Source organism: Lissotriton vulgaris, chromosome 7 (genome assembly GCF_964263255.1).
Source record: "Lissotriton vulgaris chromosome 7, aLisVul1.2, whole genome shotgun sequence".
Classification (NCBI taxonomy): Eukaryota; Metazoa; Chordata; class Amphibia; order Caudata; family Salamandridae; genus Lissotriton; species Lissotriton vulgaris.
Window position 1 is genome coordinate 829,282,410 of NC_141695.1, and position 21,043 is coordinate 829,303,452.

The 21,043-nt window shown below is 43.7% G+C and overlaps 1 protein-coding gene across 18 annotated transcripts in view; it reads left to right on the forward strand.

Moving 5' to 3' along the window:
- The window catches only part of GCGR (glucagon receptor), a 522,801-nt gene that overhangs the window by 296,999 nt on the left and 204,759 nt on the right, over nucleotides 1–21,043 (forward strand). For 16 of the 18 annotated variants that reach the window (XM_086931130.1, XM_086931136.1, XM_086931143.1 and 13 more), the window contains exon 2: nucleotides 11,107–11,271. The exons of the other annotated variants lie outside the window; for them this stretch is intronic. In XM_086931130.1, the coding sequence (XP_086787256.1) occupies nucleotides 11,218–11,271 (54 nt within the window). In that variant the 5' untranslated portion in view covers nucleotides 11,107–11,217. The remainder of the gene's footprint in view (nucleotides 1–11,106; nucleotides 11,272–21,043) is intronic. 18 annotated transcript variants of the gene reach the window in all.

A 21,043-nucleotide genomic window follows, 5' to 3' on the forward strand; every position in this document is an offset into this window, starting at 1 on the left:
CTCCCCCAACCCACTTTATTGAAAAACGCTTTGGCACTACAATTGTTTAAATTTACCAATTCAAGTTGGACCAGAAAATAAAATAATGAAAAGCTCCTGTGCATTTTGCAGCCATGTACATTGTTGGTGCATGCATCTACAAAATGACACAGCTACGGAGGCTGTGTCATAGCACCTTTTTTGTTTGGTTCCGACTTAGCCATGCTACACAGCATCCCTAAACAAGCATTTGCAATGCAATAGGTCTCACATTAGGAAAGTTTGAGCTATTGGTATTGAAAATGACAAATTTTGCTTTAATGACTTGCTGTCGAATAAAGCTTTGAAATTTGATTTGACAAATTTTGTATTTATTTTTTGTTTCTGAAAATAGCGAAATTAATAGCTTTGTCATTTACAATGCCAATAGTTATAACATTCACAAATGTGACACCTATAGCATTTGTAATGCAATATGTGTTGTATTTACGTGACTTACAGGTATTGATATTACAAATAACAATGGCTTTTAATTTTTGTAAAATAAATAATACTTAAATAAAAGTTATTGTAATTTATAATGGCAATAGCTTAAAGTTTTGTAAACAACTTTTGTGAAGATTATGTTCAGTGTATTTTATTGTGACGAAAATCCAAGAACAGAGGTGAAATATTAACATCTTTTTGTTACATTTGTAATAAAGCTTGAAACATTGAGAGTACATATTTGAACCAGGTGTTGTTGAATGGTTGCACAGATTGATGCTGTGGTGGCGCTGAGTGATGTTGTGATGGCGAACGAGTGATGCTGTGGTGTTCAGTGATGCTGTGGTAGCGCATAGTGATGTTGTGGTGCCCCTGAGTGATGCTGTATGCTATGCTATGTTTTGTTTTGCTATCCTATGTTTTGTTTTGTTATGCTATGCTATGTTTTGCTATCCTATGCTTTGATTTGTTATGCTATGCTGTGTTTTGTTATGCTATGCTATGTTTTGTTATGCTATGCTATGTTTTGTTATGTTATGCTTTGTTATGCTATGTTTTGTTATGCTATGCTATGTTTTGTTGTGTTTTATTATGCTATGCTTTGTTTTGCTATGCTATGTTTTGTTATGCTATGCTATGTTTTGTTGTGTTTGGTATGCTATATTTTGCTGTGCTATTATATGTTTTGTTTTGCTATGATATGTTTTGTTGTGTTTTGTTAAGCTATGCTATGTTTTGTTGTGTTTTGCTATGTTTTGTTATGCTATGTGTTGTTGTGTTTTGTTATGCTATGTTTTGTTGTTATGCTATGTTTTGTTATGCTATGCTATGGTTAGTTTTGCTATCCTTTGTTTTGTTATTCTATGCTATGTTTTGTTTTGTTATGCTATGCTATGTTTTGTTGTGTTTTGCTATGCTATGCTTTGTTATGCTATGCTATGTTTTGTTATGCTATGCTATGTTTTGTTGTGTTTTATTATGCTATGCTTTATTTTGCTATGCTATGTTTTGTTATGCTATGTTTTGTTTTGTTATGCTATGCTATGCTTTGTTATGCTATGCATTGTTATGCTATGTTTTGCTATGCTATGCTATGCTTTGTTTTGTTATGCTATGCTATGCTGTGTTTTGTTATGCTATGCTATGCTATGTTCTGTTGTGTTTTGTTACGCTATGCTATGTTTTGCTATGCTTTGCAATGCTATGTTTTGTTATGTATACTATGTTTTGTTATGCTATGCTATGTTTTGTTTTGCTATCCTATGCTTTGTTTTGTTATGCTATGCTATGTTTAGTTTTGCTATCCTATGCTTTGTTTTGTTATGCTACGCTATGTTGTGTTGTGTTTTGTTATGCTATGCTATGTTTTGTTGTGTTGTGCTATGCTATGCTTTGTTATGCTATACTATGTTTTGTTATGCTATGCTATGTTTTGTTATGTTATGCTTTGTTATGCTATGTTTTGTTATGCTATGCTATGTTTTGTTGTGTTTTATTATGCTATGCTTTGTTTTGCTATGCTATGTTTTGTTATGCTATGCTATGTTTTGTTGTGTTTGGTATGCTATATTTTGCTGTGCTATTATATGTTTTGTTTTGCTATGATATGTTTTGTTGTGTTTTGTTAAGCTATGCTATGTTTTGTTGTGTTTTGCTATGTTTTGTTATGCTATGTGTTGTTGTGTTTTGTTATGCTATGTTTTGTTGTTATGCTATGTTTTGTTATGCTATGCTATGGTTAGTTTTGCTATCCTTTGTTTTGTTATTCTATGCTATGTTTTGTTTTGTTATGCTATGCTATGTTTTGTTGTGTTTTGCTATGCTATGCTTTGTTATGCTATGCTATGTTTTGTTATGCTATGCTATGTTTTGTTGTGTTTTATTATGCTATGCTTTATTTTGCTATGCTATGTTTTGTTATGCTATGTTTTGTTTTGTTATGCTATGCTATGCTTTGTTATGCTATGCATTGTTATGCTATGTTTTGCTATGCTATGCTATGCTTTGTTTTGTTATGCTATGCTATGCTGTGTTTTGTTATGCTATGCTATGCTATGTTCTGTTGTGTTTTGTTACGCTATGCTATGTTTTGCTATGCTTTGCAATGCTATGTTTTGTTATGTATACTATGTTTTGTTATGCTATGCTATGTTTTGTTTTGCTATCCTATGCTTTGTTTTGTTATGCTATGCTATGTTTAGTTTTGCTATCCTATGCTTTGTTTTGTTATGCTACGCTATGTTGTGTTGTGTTTTGTTATGCTATGCTATGTTTTGTTGTGTTGTGCTATGCTATGCTTTGTTATGCTATACTATGTTTTGTTATGCTATGCTATGTTTTTTTGTGTTTTATTATGCTATGCTTTGTTTTGCTATGCTATGTTTTGTGATGCTATGTTTTGTTATGCTATGCTTTGTTATCCTATGTTTTGTTATGCTATGCTAAGCTTTGTTTTGTTATGCTATGCTATGCTGTTTTGTTAGGCTATTCTATGTTTTGTTGTGTTTTGTTACGTTATGCTATGTTTTGCTATGCTTTGCACTGCTATGTTTTGTTATGTATGCTATGTTTTGTTGTGTTTTGTTATGCTATGCTATGTTTTGTTGTGTTTTGCTATGTTTTGTTATGCTATGCTTTGTTTTATGCTATGCTATGTTTTGTTCTGCTATGCTTTGTTATGTTATGCTATGCTTTGTCTTGTTATGATATGTTTTGTTATGCTATGTTTTGTTGTGTTTTGATATGCTACGCTATGCTTTGTTGTGTTTTGCTATGCTATGTTTTGTTTTGTTATGCTATGTTTCGTTTTGCTATCCTATGCTTTGTTTTGTTATGCTATGCTATGTTTTGTTATGTTATGCTGGTGAGGGTGTGTGAGTGAGGGTGAGGGGGTGTGAGGGTGAGGGTGTGAGGGTGTGAGGGTGAGGAGGTGCAAGGGTGTGTGAGGGGGTGAGGGTGTGTGTGAGGGTGAGAGGGGGTGAGGGTGTGAGGGTGAGGGGGTGTGAGGGGGTGAAGGTGTGTGAGGGTGAGGGGGTGTGAGGGTAAGGGGGTGGAGGGTGAGGTTGTGTGAGGGGGTGTGAGGGTGAGGGGGTGTGAGGGCGAGGGGGTGTGAGGGTGAGGGTGTAAGGGTGAGAGGGTGAGGGTGTGTGAGGGTGAGTGTGTGGGTGTGTGAGGGTGAGGGTGTGAGGGTGGGGGTGTGTGAGGGTGAGGGTGTGTGAGGGTGAGGGTGTGTGAGGATGAGGAAGGTGAGGGTGAGAGGGTGTGAGGGTGTGTGAGGGTGAGGGGGTGTGAGGGTGAAAGGGTGAGGGGGTGTGAGGGTGTGTGAGGGCGAGTGAGGGTGTATGAGGGTGAGGGTGTGTGAGGGTGAGGGGGTGTGAGGGTGTGATGGTGAGGGGGTGTGAGGGTGAGGGGGTGTGAGGGTGAATGGGTGTAAGGGTGAGGGGTGTGAGGGTGAGGGGGTGTGAGGGTGAGGGGGGTGTGAGGGTGAGAGGGGGTGAGAGGGTGTGTGAGGGTGAGAGGGGTTGAGAGGGTGTGTGAAGGCGTGTGAGGGTGAGAGGGTGAGTGAGGGTGAGGGTGAGGGTGTGTGAGGGTGAGAGGGATGTGAGGGTGTGAGGGTGAGTCAGAGTGTGTGAGGGTGGTTGAGGGTGAGTGAGGGTGTGTGAGGGTGAGGGTATGTGAGGGTGAGGGTGTGTGTGGGTGAGGATGAGGGGGTGTGAGGGTGATATAGTATGAGAGTGGGTGGTGTGAGGGTGAGGAGGTGTGTGAGGGTGAGGGGGTGTGAGGGGGTGAGTGAGGGTGAGGGTGAGGAGGTGAGGGTGTGAGGGTGAGGGTGGGTGAGGGAGAGTGAGGGTGTGTGAGGGTGAGGAGGTGTGAGGGTGAGGGTCCGAAGTAAATGGTGGCAGGGCAGACATCATAAGACAGAGAGAAGAGACTGCGTTGTGTGTGCATTGGTCAGTTTCAGAATCAGGAGGGGCAGAGTCAGCACAGTCTGCGAGGGATCAACATGTCTAGAGGCAAAGTATTGCGGATGTAGCATTGCAGCTAGCAAGTCGAGTGTTTTTAAGCTGAGTGTCCCTAGAGAGATGGCAGCACAGCAACAGCATTTGAGGAGCAAGGCTACTGTAAACATGCACGGTAGGCTTTCATTTTCGCCCAGAAAAAAACGAGAAAGGTGCAGTGAACGCCAAACAAAACACGACTTCCCTGCGAAATGGATGCAAAAAAACCAAGCTCTCGGCATTGTTGTGGCGGAGGGGCGGGGGAGCACATTTCTTTGAAGTCTGATGCCAAGGCTCACACAAATGGTGGTGTGCGATGTGCATGCGGGGGAGGCGGGGGAGCGGCAGTTTTTGAAGTCTGATGCTGAGGCACAGACAAATGGTGGTGTGTGAAGTGGCTGGCTCTATGCACGTGCATAACTCACATGAACTGTACGCGATCCGCAGGCTAGGTAGACTTTTCTGTTCCACTTACTATAATCTCGCCTATATTACCCTGCGGGATATAATAGGCGAGACCTAAAAACAATGACAAAGCTAATATTTCCTAAAAGCGAGGCCTATTGGCTTTGAGAATGCTCGTTTGCAAGTTGTTCACCAGTCTCTTTCTCTGCTCTGTCTCATGCTTGATCATGTTTTCTGTTTATTTTTTGAACCCCCTGTATTTGCTTCGTTCTCGCGAAAGTCTTGCTCTGCCTGTTTTTCAACATGTCCTCTCTCTGGCGCAACCTCCATTTCAAGTTATTAGTCGCTTCTGTCTTTGTTCCATTCAATTCATTCATTCATTTAGTGGCGCGGTTCACCAGTTTACTATCATTGCACGCGTTTAGTTATTGCAGTATAACTTCACAGATAAGTGTTTTCTTTATAGCTGATGGAGTCTCGAGCTGACAGGCAATCTGCCGCCTACTCTGCGCATTTGTGGTTCATCTCTTGATCTGTCAGCTCGGTGCAGTTAGCGATGATACTGGGGTTTCCTTATCATGCAGTTTCCTGTGTATTCATAGGTGCTGCAGGGTATGAGAAAGGTATCTGGGTTTCTAGGACGCCCTGGTCACGTGGCTGACATATTTGGTCTCCTACTTTCTTTCTAGGTGTCTCTCTCCCTTTCTGCCACTGATTCTACATTTATTCCTTAGTTGCCTCGGTGTGATTGTCATTTTGACATGGATTCAGGTACTGTGTTTCTTCTTCTTTACTGGGTGCACGCTTCGTTTTCCTGTCCTGGAATCCTGGAAGATTCCATTCCGCAGGTGGGGGGTTTGTTTTTCCATTTTGTTCCCTTTACGGAAACTTTTTCAGTTCTCTGGAGAAAAGCTGGAATTTTCCCCTCTGTTTTTGTGTGTCAAGGAGAAGGTGCCCTGCTGGTTCTGCTCAGCAGGCACTATTGAGGGCATTCCTGTACCTTTCAGTGCTTGTTTGCAGAACAGAAAGCACAAGCCTTCTGTTGGGCTGGACTCCCACTTGATGCAACTCTTGCTGCGGGTTTGGCCCCCGACATCACCGCCAGTGCCCACAGGAATATTGGTCTGAAACCTCATCAAGTGATTTCACCCAGAGCATCGCTCCATGGTTCGTTTCTAGGCGCTTTTCTTTTAAGAGTGGAATGTTCGTGCGGCCGGCTCTCGGAGGTATTTCATTGCTTGAATTTAGTTTCCAGATCTCGTCAGTGTTATTCTGAAAGAATTCATTTTGTGTTGCGTTATATACAGTTTTATATTAATCACATACATCTTACTTTGAGTTTGTTCTGAGAGATTACAACTTTGGCTTTTGCTTTGTTTATTTCTAAACCCAATAGGTTGCACTAGTTTTGTATTGTTGAGCCTTTGTTATAGGGCACGGCCCAGTGTTATTAAAAGTCGGGCCGCGCTGCACTGTGTGAAAACCTGCATCCTTCCACTGGGAGAACCAGAAAACATGTGGGTGTCCCTTTTAGGAAGAGTCACTCACTGGTGACGTCATCACCCATGCTTGCACAAAGCTGGTCTTTTACCATGAGGCTAAGGGTTGCGCGCGCCAAGCCAACACTATACAGCATCTCTGGCATGCCATCTTCTAGCACAAATGTCTGCTTGAGGACAACCTCTCGGAGGTAAAGTGTGTGCACTATGTAACTCCACAGAACTTGCACATCTGAAGCACCAGAGTGTCGCTCAATATTTGGCTTGCCCATTTTATTTGAAGTGGTTTTATTTATTGCCAGGTCGTGCTTCTCTGGCGCATCTTCCCGAGCATACATGACATTTTAGAGGAGTTTGTGCTGGTCCTGCCCTGTTATGCCATTTAAACAGTGCTTTAAATGGGCCGGTACTCACCGGTACTGAGTACTGGCACTTCAGAATTTTCAGGCCCTCAGTACCGGCACTTTTTTATTAGCCACAGAGAGTACCGGTACCCTATTAAACGGGACTGCAGGCTCCGGTTATGTCTCCCCTATTGCACAGGATAGATGATGCCATGCTTCTCAGGAGCTTGTAAGGGCGCCAAGCCTCTTACAGAGTCCCTGCTGGTGATTCCAGCAGCGCCCATGTGAATGGCCTGAGACAGCAAGGGTCTGATCGGGCTTGCCTTGCGTCACGCTCACCTGGTCACGCTGTGATTAACAGTGCAGGGTCTCGACAGACCCTTCCCTGATGATCACATGCGCAACGACAGTTCAGCTGAAAGTGCTTTAGCCTCACCCCTGCACCTCTCAATCAGGTGTGTAAATGGGTTCAGAAGACAGCCAAAGCCGGTTTTCTTTGCATTTTTTTGTTCAGGACAGGAGCTGCTTCTCTTTGTGAGCCCCTCCAACATTAATCACTGTGTTAATAAAGTAATTTGCATAATCCAAGTGCCTTCTTCCGTGTCCGTGCCCCCCCATGATAATCATCTATAGTTTTCATTTTTTATCCCGTTTGCATATATGCATATTATGTCTGGCAGGTCCCGTGGATACGTCTTGTTAATAAAGTAATTAGCATAATCCAAGTGCCTTCTTCCGTGTTCGTGCCCCCCCATGATAATTATCTACAGTTGAAATTTTTATCCCGTTTGGCCCCGTCCCGTGGATACATCTTGTTAATATGTAATTTGAATAATTCAGTGACATCATCATGTCATGCTGTCATCTTCCGCGTTTGGCTAATATTTTAAAATGTGCATCCCATCTCCCATGGCTAATAGTTTTAAATGTGATCCCAGTTATAAAGTAATTGGCATGATTCCGTGACGTCATCATGTCATGCTGTCAACTTCCGTGTTCGAGCATCCTATCTCCCATGGCTAATATTTTCAAATTTGCATTTTATTTGCATAATCCAAGTGCCTTCTTCCGTGTTCTTGCCCTCCCATGATAATTATCTACAGTTGAAATGTTTATCCTGTTTGGCCCGTCTCGTGGATACGTCTTGTTAATAAAGTAATTTTAATAATTCCGTGACGTCATCATGTCGTGCTGTCATCTTCCATGTTTGTTTGCGCATCCCATCTCCCATGGCTAATAGTTTTAAGTGTAATCCCGGTTATAAAGTAATTGGTATAATTCAGTGATGTCATCATGTTGTGCTGTCATCCACCCATACACACAGATAGATACAGACGGACAGACACACCCACACACACAGACACACAGACGCAGACACACATGCAGACACACACACGCACACCCAGACACACGCACACCCAGACACACGCACACCCACACGCACACAGACAGACGCACACAGACACACACACACTGCAGAACAAAATACTGGCCAGATGGCAAACTTAGGGGATGAGTACAGAATGGAGGGGAGAAAAGGAGACAAGTAGGGAAATAAACAGTGAGGAAATTGAAGACTTGTGGAGAGAGTAAGCAAAAGGTGGGAAGAAGAGAAGCAGAACTAGGGAGATAAGCTTAGAGGCTGGGTAAAGATGAGATGCGAATGGAGAGGACATGCCTATGTAAAGCCATGGAACCAGGAAGAGCCTGGTCATAGGGATAAGGGCAGTGGCATTGTTTTAAATGTGTGCAGTAGCACGTCTCTACTGCTGAGGAGAGAACCAATACTCATGAAAGGTAGGCTCACTGGCTGCTAGTTCTGGTGAGCACGAGGCAGCAATGGTTGGAACCTATTTGACAGCCACGGCGCTTCTATAGTCCTGAGCAGAACCGCTGTTGAACTATTCAGATTGGGATCATTTGCACCATGTCGCTGTGTTTACCATCACACAGTTTTGACAGTGGAGGGCCCGTTTAGGCCCTGTGCTGTTAATCACATTCCCACTATTGTGTGCATTTGGACAAACACAGGTATGGAGTCAGAACATGGACTGCAGCAATTTAGAAAGTCATGGGAGGTAAGGAGTTTAAAATGGCTTTAATCCCACCTGAGACTTTTTGTGAGTGTTTGCTTATGTCTGTGTGCTTGCCGACTTGTGTGTGCCTGTTTTTCTGTGAGAGAAAAGTGAGGGAAAGAGGGAGAGAATCAGGACACTCAGGAGATTTTAGAGGGAGTGTGTGTGAGTGAGTGTGTGTGAGTGTGTGTGTATGTGAGTGTGTGTGTGTGTGTGTGTGTATGTATGCCTGAGAGTAGATAGTATTGTGCCAAACAACAACAAAAAAGCAGTATGGCATTAAAAAGCAGCAAATATTACAAAACGAGGAACTGTTCACATATCATCCTGTTTGGATTTCATTTTGTGTAACGAGTTAACCTGTTTCGTTTACATACACATATTTTTCATGTGTTTTTATAGTGGCTGCAACTGGTACAGAATTCATTATGTATCATCATATGTTGCTCTTAGCTCCGCCCGTAGCCCCGCCCACTTGCCACACCTCTAGCTCATATTAATGAGTACCTGCACTTATTTTTTCCCATTTAAAGCACTGCATTTAAACAGACCTAAAAGAGGTTTGCACACCCTTATGTCGGTGTACTCGCATCATCCTAATGGTGTGAAATGTATGTTTCATGCAAAAGTTAATTTTGGTGCTGTGGTGCCACTTTGCGTCACACGAGTGCAAAGACAAAAGAACAGTAAATCTGAACCCGATACTTGGGACAGACGGACCGGCGATCTGCAGAGAGCAAGCAGCTCATTTCTCAGCCCTTTTATGCTGCGTTTAGTTTGTGAGTACGTTGCTTTATGTCACACAACTTCCCATATGCAGCTTTGAATGTATTTCAGGAAGGGTCCTGTGTGCCAGATTAAGTCAAGTGCCTTTTGGAAACCAACAAAGTTTGCAAGAATAGGGTCCGTGTAGGGCATGGACATATTTGTTTATTAGGGTGTGTACTAAAAGGATGCTGTTGGTTTCACCAGCCACTCTTTCTGGTCTCCCCTTTGTACATTTTCATCAGCATCACTTGCTATTCTGCCCGCTCCGTTTGCAGTTTACAACAGTGTCTTCCTGTATTTCTACAGGCCTTCCTGCTCCTATGACCTTCAGCCTCTGCCTTGAACCTCTTATGCTTGAGATCTTTTTATAGGTTTCTTTCCCACTTTCTATATCTTTCAGTTTTTATCTCTGTAGGTGAAATTTTAATGATGCTGAGGAATTTGCGAAATTAAACCATTATGCCACATCGCATAATTATGCTCCAATCGCAGCAAGATTTTATGGCGAATAATGTGAACAAACGAAAAACTTGTGTTTTGTAGCTATTTTTACCACAAAATGTGTCCTTGCGTCAAAAATTGGTGCTTGGGCTCATTTTGAGCTATTATGTAGCACAAAATGACAAATTCACACTTTGCATAATTACACGTATTTCTCCCAAAATTGCACATAATTAGATGAAAGCAAATTACTCACATTTCGCACACCCGAATTCCCCTCATCTATGCTTTCACCATTCTCTCCATTCTATATGCCCTTATGCCCTAGAAGATGTACATAATTGTCCCACTTATTTTTCCACTCTCTCTTACTCTTTCTCTTGTGCATTCAGACTTAGCATGGTGTTCACAAGCCTCACTCTCTTGTATCCTCCCCAAGTTCACTATTCTTCATTGGCCAAGGTAAATAAAAACATGCTCAAGTGAAAACTTAGTAAAAACGTAGTTTTTTAAAATCCAAATGAATGTGCAAAATAAAAATAATAGCCTCAAGCTAAAACCCCTAAGCAGCCTTTTTCGATTTGGGGTCTATGAAATTTGTGTAATTTGCTGTTGTGTACTTACATGAAATTTTGGAGAAATCATATAGGGCGAAATTACGCGTAATTACACAAAGTGCAAAACCGGAATTTGAATCTACATTTTAGAGTGAAATGTGTCCTCATTTCACGCTATAAAAATAGGGCAAAATACACAGGAGCTGCAAATAGCTGCCTCTTGTATGTGATCATCCGCATTGTTCCCGTGTACTAGTGCTAACTTTTTGTGGTGAATGACACATAATTATGGGACTTAGGGTAATAGAGCAATTTTGGGTATTTTGTGTAACAAGCATAACTAAAAATTACTGAAATTTTGTGAGATTACGTCCATGTAATGTAAATTTCGCTGTGGCCTAGTTTTGCCTAGATCTCTCCTTCTGCATGTTTCCATGGTCTCTCTTTCTTGTAATCCATAAAAGCAGTTTATCCTCTTTATATTTTTAGCCTTTCTTTTTTGTATCCTCTGTCTGCCCCGCCTCACCACTGTCTCTTTCTCGCTCTGTTTTCAGGGTTATCCTCCCGATATCACAGAAGGGGCGTCGCCTGCCAGCTCCCTGAAGTTTGATTGCAGCAAGGAACCTGGAACTTGCTCCAAATGCGTTTCATAGCACGGCAGAGGGATGTTCCGGACCTTTCACCTAAGTGTCCTGCTGGTACTCATGTTCCTCTGCCAGGTACATCCCCACTGGCATTTTTACCCATCTTGTTTCCTTGCCAGATACCCCAGTAGTTGTCCTCTTTGTTTTTTACCCGCTGCCAAACGTGTTCCTCTTCCAGGTATGCCCTGCTACCACACCTGTCCTCTCCTGGGTATACACACCACACCCCAGTGCCTCGTCAAGGTATCTACGCTACTGCCCCTGTGCCTCTTCCACTAGTACATATTGGTCTCTTGCGGGTATTATCCCCACCACCACACCTGTGTCTCTCCTAGGTATCCATCACTAGCACACCCGTTCCGCTTTCAGGATTCCTCCACCGACATACATTGGTCTCTTCAAGGTACTATCCTCACCACTGCACCTATGCCTCTTCTAGATATCCGTCATTGGCACACCTGTTCCTGGATTCCTCCACCAACAAACATTGGTCTCTTTAAGGGACTATGCCCACCACCGCACCTATGCCTCTTCTAGATATCCGTCATTAGCACACCTGTTCCTGGATTCCTCCACCAACAAACATTGGTCTCTTTAAGGGACTATGCCCACCACCGCACCTATGCCTCTTCTAGGTGTCTGTCGCTGGTGGACCTGTTCGCGTTCATGGAATCCCCCCACCAACACACATTGGTCTCTTCCAGGTACAATGCCTAGCTCCACACCTGTGCCTCTCCTAGGTATCCCTCACTAGCACACTGTTCCTGGATTCCTCCACCAAACACATTGGTCTCTTTAAGGGACTATGCCCACCACCGCACCTATGCCTCTTCTAGGTGTCTGTCGCTGGTGGACCTGTTCGCGTTCATGGAATCCCCCCACCAACACACATTGGTCTCTTCCAGGTACAATGCCTAGCTCCACACCTGTGCCTCGCCTAGGTGTCCCTCACTGGCACACCTATTCCTCTTCCAGATATCTTCCACCTGTACATATTGGTCTCTTCCAGGTACAATGCCTAACTCCACACCTGTGCCTCTTCCAGATATCTTCCACCAGTACATATAAGTCACTTCCAGGTACAATGCCTAATTCCACACCTGTGCCTCTTCCAGATATCTTCCACCAGTACATATTGGTCTCTTCCGGGTACTATCCCCACAATCACACCTGTGCCTCTTCTCGGTATCCCTCACTAGCACACCTGTTCCTCTTCCAGATATCTTCCACCGGTACATATTAGTCTCTTTCGGGTACTATCCCCACAATCACACCTGTGCCTCTTCTAGGTATCCCTCACTAGCACACCTGCTCCTCTTCCAGATATCTTCCACCAGTACATATTGGTCTCTTCCTGGTACAATGCCTAACTCGACACCTGTGCCTCTTCCAGATATCTTCCACCGGTACATATTGGTCTCTTCCAGGTGCAATGCCTAACTCCACACTTGTGCCTCTTCCAGCTATCTTCCACCAGTACATATTGGTCTCTTCCGGGTACTATCCCCACCACAACACCTGTGCCTCTCCTAGGTATTCCTCACTAGCACACCTGTTTCTCTTCCAGATATCTTCCACCGGTACATATTGGACTCTTCCGGGTACTATCCCCACCACCACGCCTGTGCCTCTTCTAGGTATTCCTCACTAGCACACCTGTTCCTCTTCCAGATATCTTCCACCGGTACATATTGGTCTCTTCCAGGTACAATGCCTAACTCCACACCTGTGCCTCTTCCAGATATCTTCCACCTGTACATATTGGTCTTTTCCAGGTACTTTCCCCATCACCAAACCTGTGCCTCTGCTAGGTATCCCTCACTAGCACATCTGTCCCTCTTCCAGATATCTTCCACCAGTACATATTGGTCTCTTGCGGGTACTATCCCCACCACCACACCTGTGCCTCTTCTAGGTATCCCTCACCACCACACTTGTGCCTCTTCTAGATATCTTCCACCTGTACACATTGGTCGCTTCCAGGTTCAATGCCTAACTCCACACCTGTTCCTCTTCTAGGTATCCATCATTAGCACACCTGTTCCTGGATTCCTCCACCAACACACATTGGTCTCTTTCCGGTACTATGCCCACCACCACACCTGTGCCTCTCCTAGGTATCCCTCACTAGCACACCTGTTCCTCTTCCAGATACCTTCCACTAGTACATATTGGTCTCTTGCGGGCACTATCCCCACCAGCACACCTGTGCCTTACCTAGGTATCCCTCACTAGCTCACCTGTTCCTCTTCCAGAAATCTTCCACCAGTACATATTGGTCGCCTCTAGGTACAATTCCTAACTCCACACCTGTGCCTCTTCCACATATCTTCCGCCAGTACTTATTGGTCTCTTCCGGGTACTATTCCCACCACCACACCTGTGCCTCTTCTGGGTATTCCTCACTAGCACACCTGTTCCTCTTCATGATATCTTCCACCGGTACATAATGGTCTCTTCCGGGTACTCTCCCCACCACCAAACCTGTGCCTCTCCTAGATAGCCCTCACTAGCACACCTGTTCCTCTTCCAGATATCTTCCACCTGTACATATTGGTCTCTTCCGGGTACTAACCCCACCACCACACCTGTGCCTCTTCTAGGTACCCCTCACTAGCACACCTGTTCCTCTTCCAGATATCTTCCACTGGTACATATTGGTCTCTTCCAGGTACTATCCCCACCATCAAACCTGTGCCTCTCCTAGATAGCCCTCACTAGCACACCTATTCCTCTTCCAGATATCTTCCACTGGTACACATTGGTCTCTTCCAGGTACTAAGCCCACCTCCACACCTGTGCCTCTTCTAGATATCCATTACTAGCAGACCTGCTCGTCTTCCATGTATCCTACACCAGCACACATGGGCCTTGTGCCTGTATAATCCAAGCTACCACATCGCTTGTAGGTATTCCCTTCTACTACATATGTTCCTCTTTCAGGTGACCCTCCAGCAGCACGTTGGACATCTTCCCAGTATTATCCCTGCCATCTCACTTCTAGATGTCCCCCATTAGTACACTGTTCCTCCTCCTCCTGCTAGCATACATTGGAAAACCATAAACGATGATATGGGTAAATGGACTAACCACAAATAGTCTCTAATACAAACATTATTTATGATTATAAACTGCTCATTGTAACTATGTGTAGTGACATAGACTTTTACAAGTAAGCGTTTTCCATGTTTCGTGTTCACCACAATTGTGCCCCTTCAAGGTATCCCTGCGACAGCACCTCTGCCTCTTATAGGAACCCTCCCATTATCTCACCGTTCCTCTTCCAGGTGTCCTCTGCCAGCACACCCAGGTTTCTTCTAGGTATCACCCGCTAACACTCTGTTTATCTGGTACGGTCATCAGGTTGGTAGTCGAGCCTAACCACTGCTATTCCAATTACTCTCTGCCACATACTTAAGTGCTAACTTCATGTTCATGCTCCCGGGATAAGTATGCATTGGCATTTAAATTATGCAGACCTAGGGCCATATGTAGGTAATTTCGAAATACAGATTCCTAAATACCGAATTTTACCGAATCGGTATTTAGGAATCGGTATTTCCTATACGTAATAAATCAGAAAATATTACTAAATATTTACCGATTCAACAATACCAATCAGTATTCCCGAATCGGTAAATACCAAATCGGTAAATATTACCGAATCGGAAAATACCAAATCGGTAATTACCGAATCGGAAATTCAAAAGAACAGCAATTGAGAAATCAGCCACCCAACCAGGAAGTGGCCACACCCAGGCAGGTGCACACAATCAGAACCTTCTGGAGAGGCTGTGATTGCAGAGGAGAGAAACAGAGCCACTGCCAGAACTTTGTCTGCAAAACTTTCACCATGGCCAGCCAGGACACAGGAAGAGAAGGAGGGGAAAGGAAAAGAAAACTTAAATTCAATCCAAAGGAACTGCAGATCCTTGTGGAGGAGGTCGTGAAGCAGCATACAAAGCTGTTTGGAAAGCAGTCCCTGCAAGTTGCAGCGTCTGAAAAAAGAAAAATCTGACTTGCAATCCAGTCGCAGGTGAATGCCATCGGAGTGACCCCCCTGGGACATTGAAGTGCTAAAGAAGCGGTGCTACGACATCAAGATCATCACCAAAAAGAAGATGGCAGATGGCAGAACTAAAAAAACAAGCCAGCCACACAGGAGGAGGAAGGAACAGGGCACCTGCCCTGACAGATCTTGATCAGCTCTTGGAGTCCACGATAGAGCCGCAAAGTGTCTGTGGAATTGGGGATGCAGACAGCTCTGCCAGAGCTGCTTCCAAACAAGGAAAGAAGCATGCACATCATTGTGCACCCTCCTTCCCCTATCCCAAATCCCCAATTAGGCTATGTGAATCCCACTCCGGTACAAGTTTTTGTTCAGACCAGCAATGCATTATGGGAGATGTAGTCAGTGAAACCCCTATCATGCCAGGAATTTCACTGAAGAACAAGGCATGTGAGACACATCAACGATAAGCAGGCAGAGGACAATGAGATAGTGTGGCAGACATGTAATTTATTATTATTGCAATACAGGGAAGCAGGAACATTGAGCTAATGTACAATTTCTGTCCACAGGCGAGACATCGCACAGGACAGCTCAGGACAAGGGAGAGAGGGCACCCCGGAAGGACATCACTGAGTAGGCCAGTACGAGTGTAGGGTACACAATACCACCACAGCAGCCTCACCACCACAGCCAGCTTCACCACCACAGCCCGCCTCACCAGCAGCAACACCACCTGCAGTGGTTCGACCTAGGAGGCCTGCAGCTGCCAGACTGCCGGAGTTTGAGTCCTCTTCAGAAGACTCGAGGTGGGGTACATCTACTGTGCCACTGGATAGCAGCAATGCTGGTTTGCTGTCCACTGCTGAGGGAGCACACACAGGTGCCAGACGTCGCCGCAGGGCTCCTGAGAGCAGTCCACCTCCACAGGGTGAGAGCCATGGTGTCTTCGGAGGGCTGGAGGCGAACATGGTAAAGGTGCAGTGCCTACAAGGCAAGGCAATCCAGTCAGTCCAGCGACAAATGAAGCGCCTAAATGACAACATGAGCAACATTGATAAGGGCATTGGCTCAATGGCTGAGGGAATGAAGGAGATGGCTGAGGGCATGCGGGACATGTCCCAGTCAGTGATGCTGCTGTGCAGCAAGATGGATGAGGACAGGCTAACACGGCGCAGGGAGAGGCAGAAGTTGGAACGCCATACAAGGGCATTGAACCACCTAGCAACTGCCACATCTCTACCCTGTACACGCTCCGTGGCCATGCAGGAGGAGCTGGCACACTGCAGCACTGATGTCTCAAGGGGGCTGGTAAGGGTAACCAGTGCACTTGAAGTGCTGCTGACTACACAGTCTGCCACTACTGGTGCTGTGGAAATTGGGGACAGCTCAGTGATGGCCAGTCAGAGCAGCATTACCCCCTACAACAGACACCCGGAGGAGCAGCAGACGGCATCGGGCTGGCACTGGGTCCACAGCCAGTGAGGACCGCCAGTTGATGGCATCCAGCACTGTTGTGCGTGGCCGAAGATGCTGATGCAGCCCGCACATTCAAAACTAAATTGGGTGAAGTAACCCATGATTTCCCTCGAGGGATGTCACAAATTTGACTTGCAAGTTTGGCCGTTTGTGTTGTGGTGTAGTGCACAGATATTAAAACTATGTCATCTACATACAACAACAGGCTGTGTCTCCTTACTTACTTAAAAATAGTTGCGTGTGATCTCTGTCCGTCTTAGTCTCCCATCTGTTGCTGGCGCTACTCCTGTTGCGTTGGGCTCTGGCTGTGCAAGTTCATCATCATTGTCCTCAAAATAAGTTAAGTCAACTTCTTTACCTTTCTTTGTGGCAAGGTTGTGCAGCATAGCACAGGTTGCAATGATTTTTCAGCAGATGATGTGTGTGTACTGACGTGCGCCTCTGCTTTTGTGGAGGAAGCAGAACCTGCTTTTCAATAGTCCAATTGTGCGCTCCACAACGTTGGGTGTTGATTTGTGTGCCACATTGTAACGGCTCTCACTCTAGGTTGATGGGTTTAGGTAGGGAGTGAGGACAAATGACCGCACAGCATATGCGCTATCGCCTAGGTGGGAAAGAGAGTGCCATTAGTTACATTCACCTAAACACATTCAGCTGCCGTATCTATCAGGGTGTGTCACAGTGATTTACCTAGCAGGTATCCTTCCCCAAATTCTCCTGCAGCCAGGCATGGGTAGATCCCATTGTTCTGGAAAATGTAAGAGTTGTGGGTGCTCCCAGGAAACTTGGCCACAATGTCGGTGATTATGTTGCCAGCATCACAGATTACCTGCACATTTATGAAGTGGGTGGACTTTCTGTTCCTGTAGATATACTCAGTGGCTGCTGGTGGGCAGATTGGAATGTGTGTGCCATCAATACAGCCTATGACATGCGGAAACTGTGCCATCTGGTAAAAGTCTGTCTTGGTTTTCAGCAGTTCCGCCTGTGTGTTTGGGAAGCTAATGTAGTGATGCATTCTCTGCACATGGCATCCAGGAACTTTCTGAAGAAACGGGACAGGCAACTCTGAGACACCCCGCCTACTGCTGCTATCACCCCCTGATAACTGCCAGATGCGAGTAGAAGTAGGCTACAGAGAACCTGCACATGTGGTGGTATGGCGTGCGCCCTTGGTGTTGGGTACTCCAGGAGTGGGTGCAGGTCCCTTATCAAGTCCAGGATGGTATGGGGGTGTAGCCTGTACCTTTCATGGATCTCAGCCTCAGTCGGTTGGAAGAGTGTGATGCGCTGTCTGTAAATGCGCTCCTCCCGTCTCCAGATCCTCACTCCTGCTGCCTGTAGACGTAGCCGCCTTGCAATCACATAGAAAGCCGCCATGGTGATCACACTGTTGCATTTTGGGATTGCTTATATACACTGTTGCTGATTACCACCTGCTTTCAGTCAGTGTTAATTACCGACTCTTAAATACCAAATTTCATGAAATTCGGTATTACCAAATTTACCTACATCTCTTTTCTCGTTTTTACCGTTTCTTAATTACCGATTCGGTAAATAAGGTATCAGTAATTCAGATTCGGTCATTTTGAATTCGGTAATGATGAATCGGTATTTACCGATTCATAATTACCGAATCCTTATTTTTGGCCTCCTACATCTCAATTGCCTAAATACTGGTCGGTAACAGGAAATTTACCGAATTTCGTCCGTTACCGACCGGCATTTAGATACCTACTTAAGGCCCCTAGCGGGGTAGCAATGGAGCACATACATTAATGGGGGATATTGGGACATAATATAGGATCATTTACTACATCAATTATGGATTTATATGTTTTACCTGCACTATTCTATTACATTTGAGATATTCACAACTACATTACATTTCAATCATATTTATATTTTTAAGCAAAAGGAGATTTTGGACCTGACTCACAAAGGTACAATTGCACTTCTGTGTAAGCTCACAGTTTTTTTGCTATTCATAAACTATGAGTTTAATTTTACTAATGGGAATTTTACGACTGCAGAGGCTGGGCTCTCATGGCGGTGACTCCACGCATAAAAAGACAGGCTAGTCCTATCTATTTATGTGCAGAGTTTTCCACCCCAACTGCTTAGTCTCTAGAATAGTAAAATTACTATTAGTAAAATTTGACTCCAAGTTTGTGAATACCCCAAAAATTGGTCACACAATTTGCAATCAGAAGTTAGTGACTGGATAAGAACTGAGGTCCCAACAACTAAGCAACAGTTGGAAAAAGGTGGAACTTTGGTGCGCATCCGATATGTTAATCTCACTCTCACCTAAGCAACAGTAGGGAAAGCACTGGACTTTGGAAGACTCCAATGTAAATAACATTAGGGAAAGTGTTGGACTTTGGAGGGGGTCAGATTTACTATTCTGACTCCAATCTGAGCCCCAGTAGGGAAAGTGTTGAGCTTTGGATTGGTCAGATTTACAATGTCCAAGACAACGTAAGCAAAAGTATAGAAAGTGTTGGACTTTGGAGGGTCAGAGTTACTATTTCATTCTAACCCATGAAACAGGTCGGAAAGTGTGGGACTTTGTCGACGTCAAAATACCTATTGATTTCCTAACTTCAAAAACAATACAGAAAGTGTTGGATTTTGTAGATGTCTGATTTACCATTCACATTTGTAAATAGATGAAGCTAAATGCAGAAAAAAATTAAACCAATATATTTCAACCAATATAGTGAAATATTTATGATTTCTACATTTAAAGTAATTATTTGGTATAGATAATTAACATTAAGATTACCACATTAAAATCAAGAATACAATATTATTGCATGTAATACAAATATACACACACACACATATATATATATATATATATATATATATATATATATATATATATATATATATATATATATATATATATATATGTATATATATATATATATATATTTATTTATTTATTTTTTCCCCAAAGATTTTAGCCCAAGAGGTTTGACGCTGGCGCACTTCAATGGGGGCGGTGCGTTTCTTTTCCGGCAGAGCTAAGCCGGTTTTCCTTGTTCCAGTAACCCGCCTCACGGTGCAATAAAGACTCATTCACTCGTTTTCAGGAAGAATTTGGCAAGTTTATTTTCCTTTTGCCATGCCCTAGGCGTTTCGGTCAATGACTTTGACCTTGATCACGGGATAGTGACATACAGAGAAAGGGTCCTCTTTTATTTCTGCATTAAACAGTTACTTCCTGTTTTTCATATAAAGTGCATTGTAGTTAGTATAGTTTATACATGTAAAGGTGATTCGTGAGTTGTGAAGTGCTTATCTCTGTGACATAGTCAAAACAGTAAACCATTTATTTGCTGTTGTAGAGGCAATATTTTGCAGTTGTGCCCATTTAAAAGTTTCTGTAACACTTTTAATTTCCATTTTCAGTTTTTATTTTCATTTTCATGCTCTCTGGTGAGCCTTTTTTAAACTGATTCAATTGATTCAAGTATCCTTATGTTACCACATATTCACGATGTTAGAGTTAATTGGGGTTTCTGTTCTCTAGTGAGCAAGGTTCTTGTTTGATTTTTGTTTTCAATCTTATTAGTTCTTTCATCAAAGATGTACATAGAGTTCTTCATTCTGGTTTAGACCTCTCAGATCTAGTGTTCTGAATGTTATTATGTGTTTGGATTCTTTCTGGTGCATGGTTCTTTCTCAGTTACCTCCTCTTTCTGAGGTTGGTATCTGTGCAAGGGCCCAAAATTTGAGGCATTCCCACCGACTTCCATGCTCTTTCTCCATATGTTTTGAGATTGCATTGGAGCGGTCCTTGTGTGTGGTGGCTCGGATATGTTCAAGTATCCTTTTCTTGACCTCAAAGATGGTACTCCCTATATAGCGTAATTTACAAGGGCATTCCACCATGTAAATGACATAATTGCGTTTGCATGTCAGATGTTGCTTAATTTTCCATGTGGTGCCCTGATAAGGGGTTAATTCCTTCATGTGGGTTGCAATTTTGCACGCCATACATTGTTTGCATGGCCAGAACCCTTCTCTTTGTAGCCCTGTGGTGGTAGGTGATTCCTTGAAGTGGCTATGCGTGAGTTTGTCGGCGATGTTCCTTGCTCTTCTGTACGTTATGTTCAGATGATCTCCCATTATCTCCGCCAAAGTTGGGTCCAGTTGTAAGATTCCCCAACGTTTTTTTATGATCTTAACAAGATTTTTGTTCTTCACATTGTGTGTTGTGATCAATCTTATTATTTGTGTTTGTTCTTCCTCTTTTGCAGTGGTTTTACTCAAAAGATCTTTTCGTTTTTGGTGTACTGCTTTTTGGAGGCTTTTTTCGATCACTTTCCTTGGGTATTTTCGTTTCAT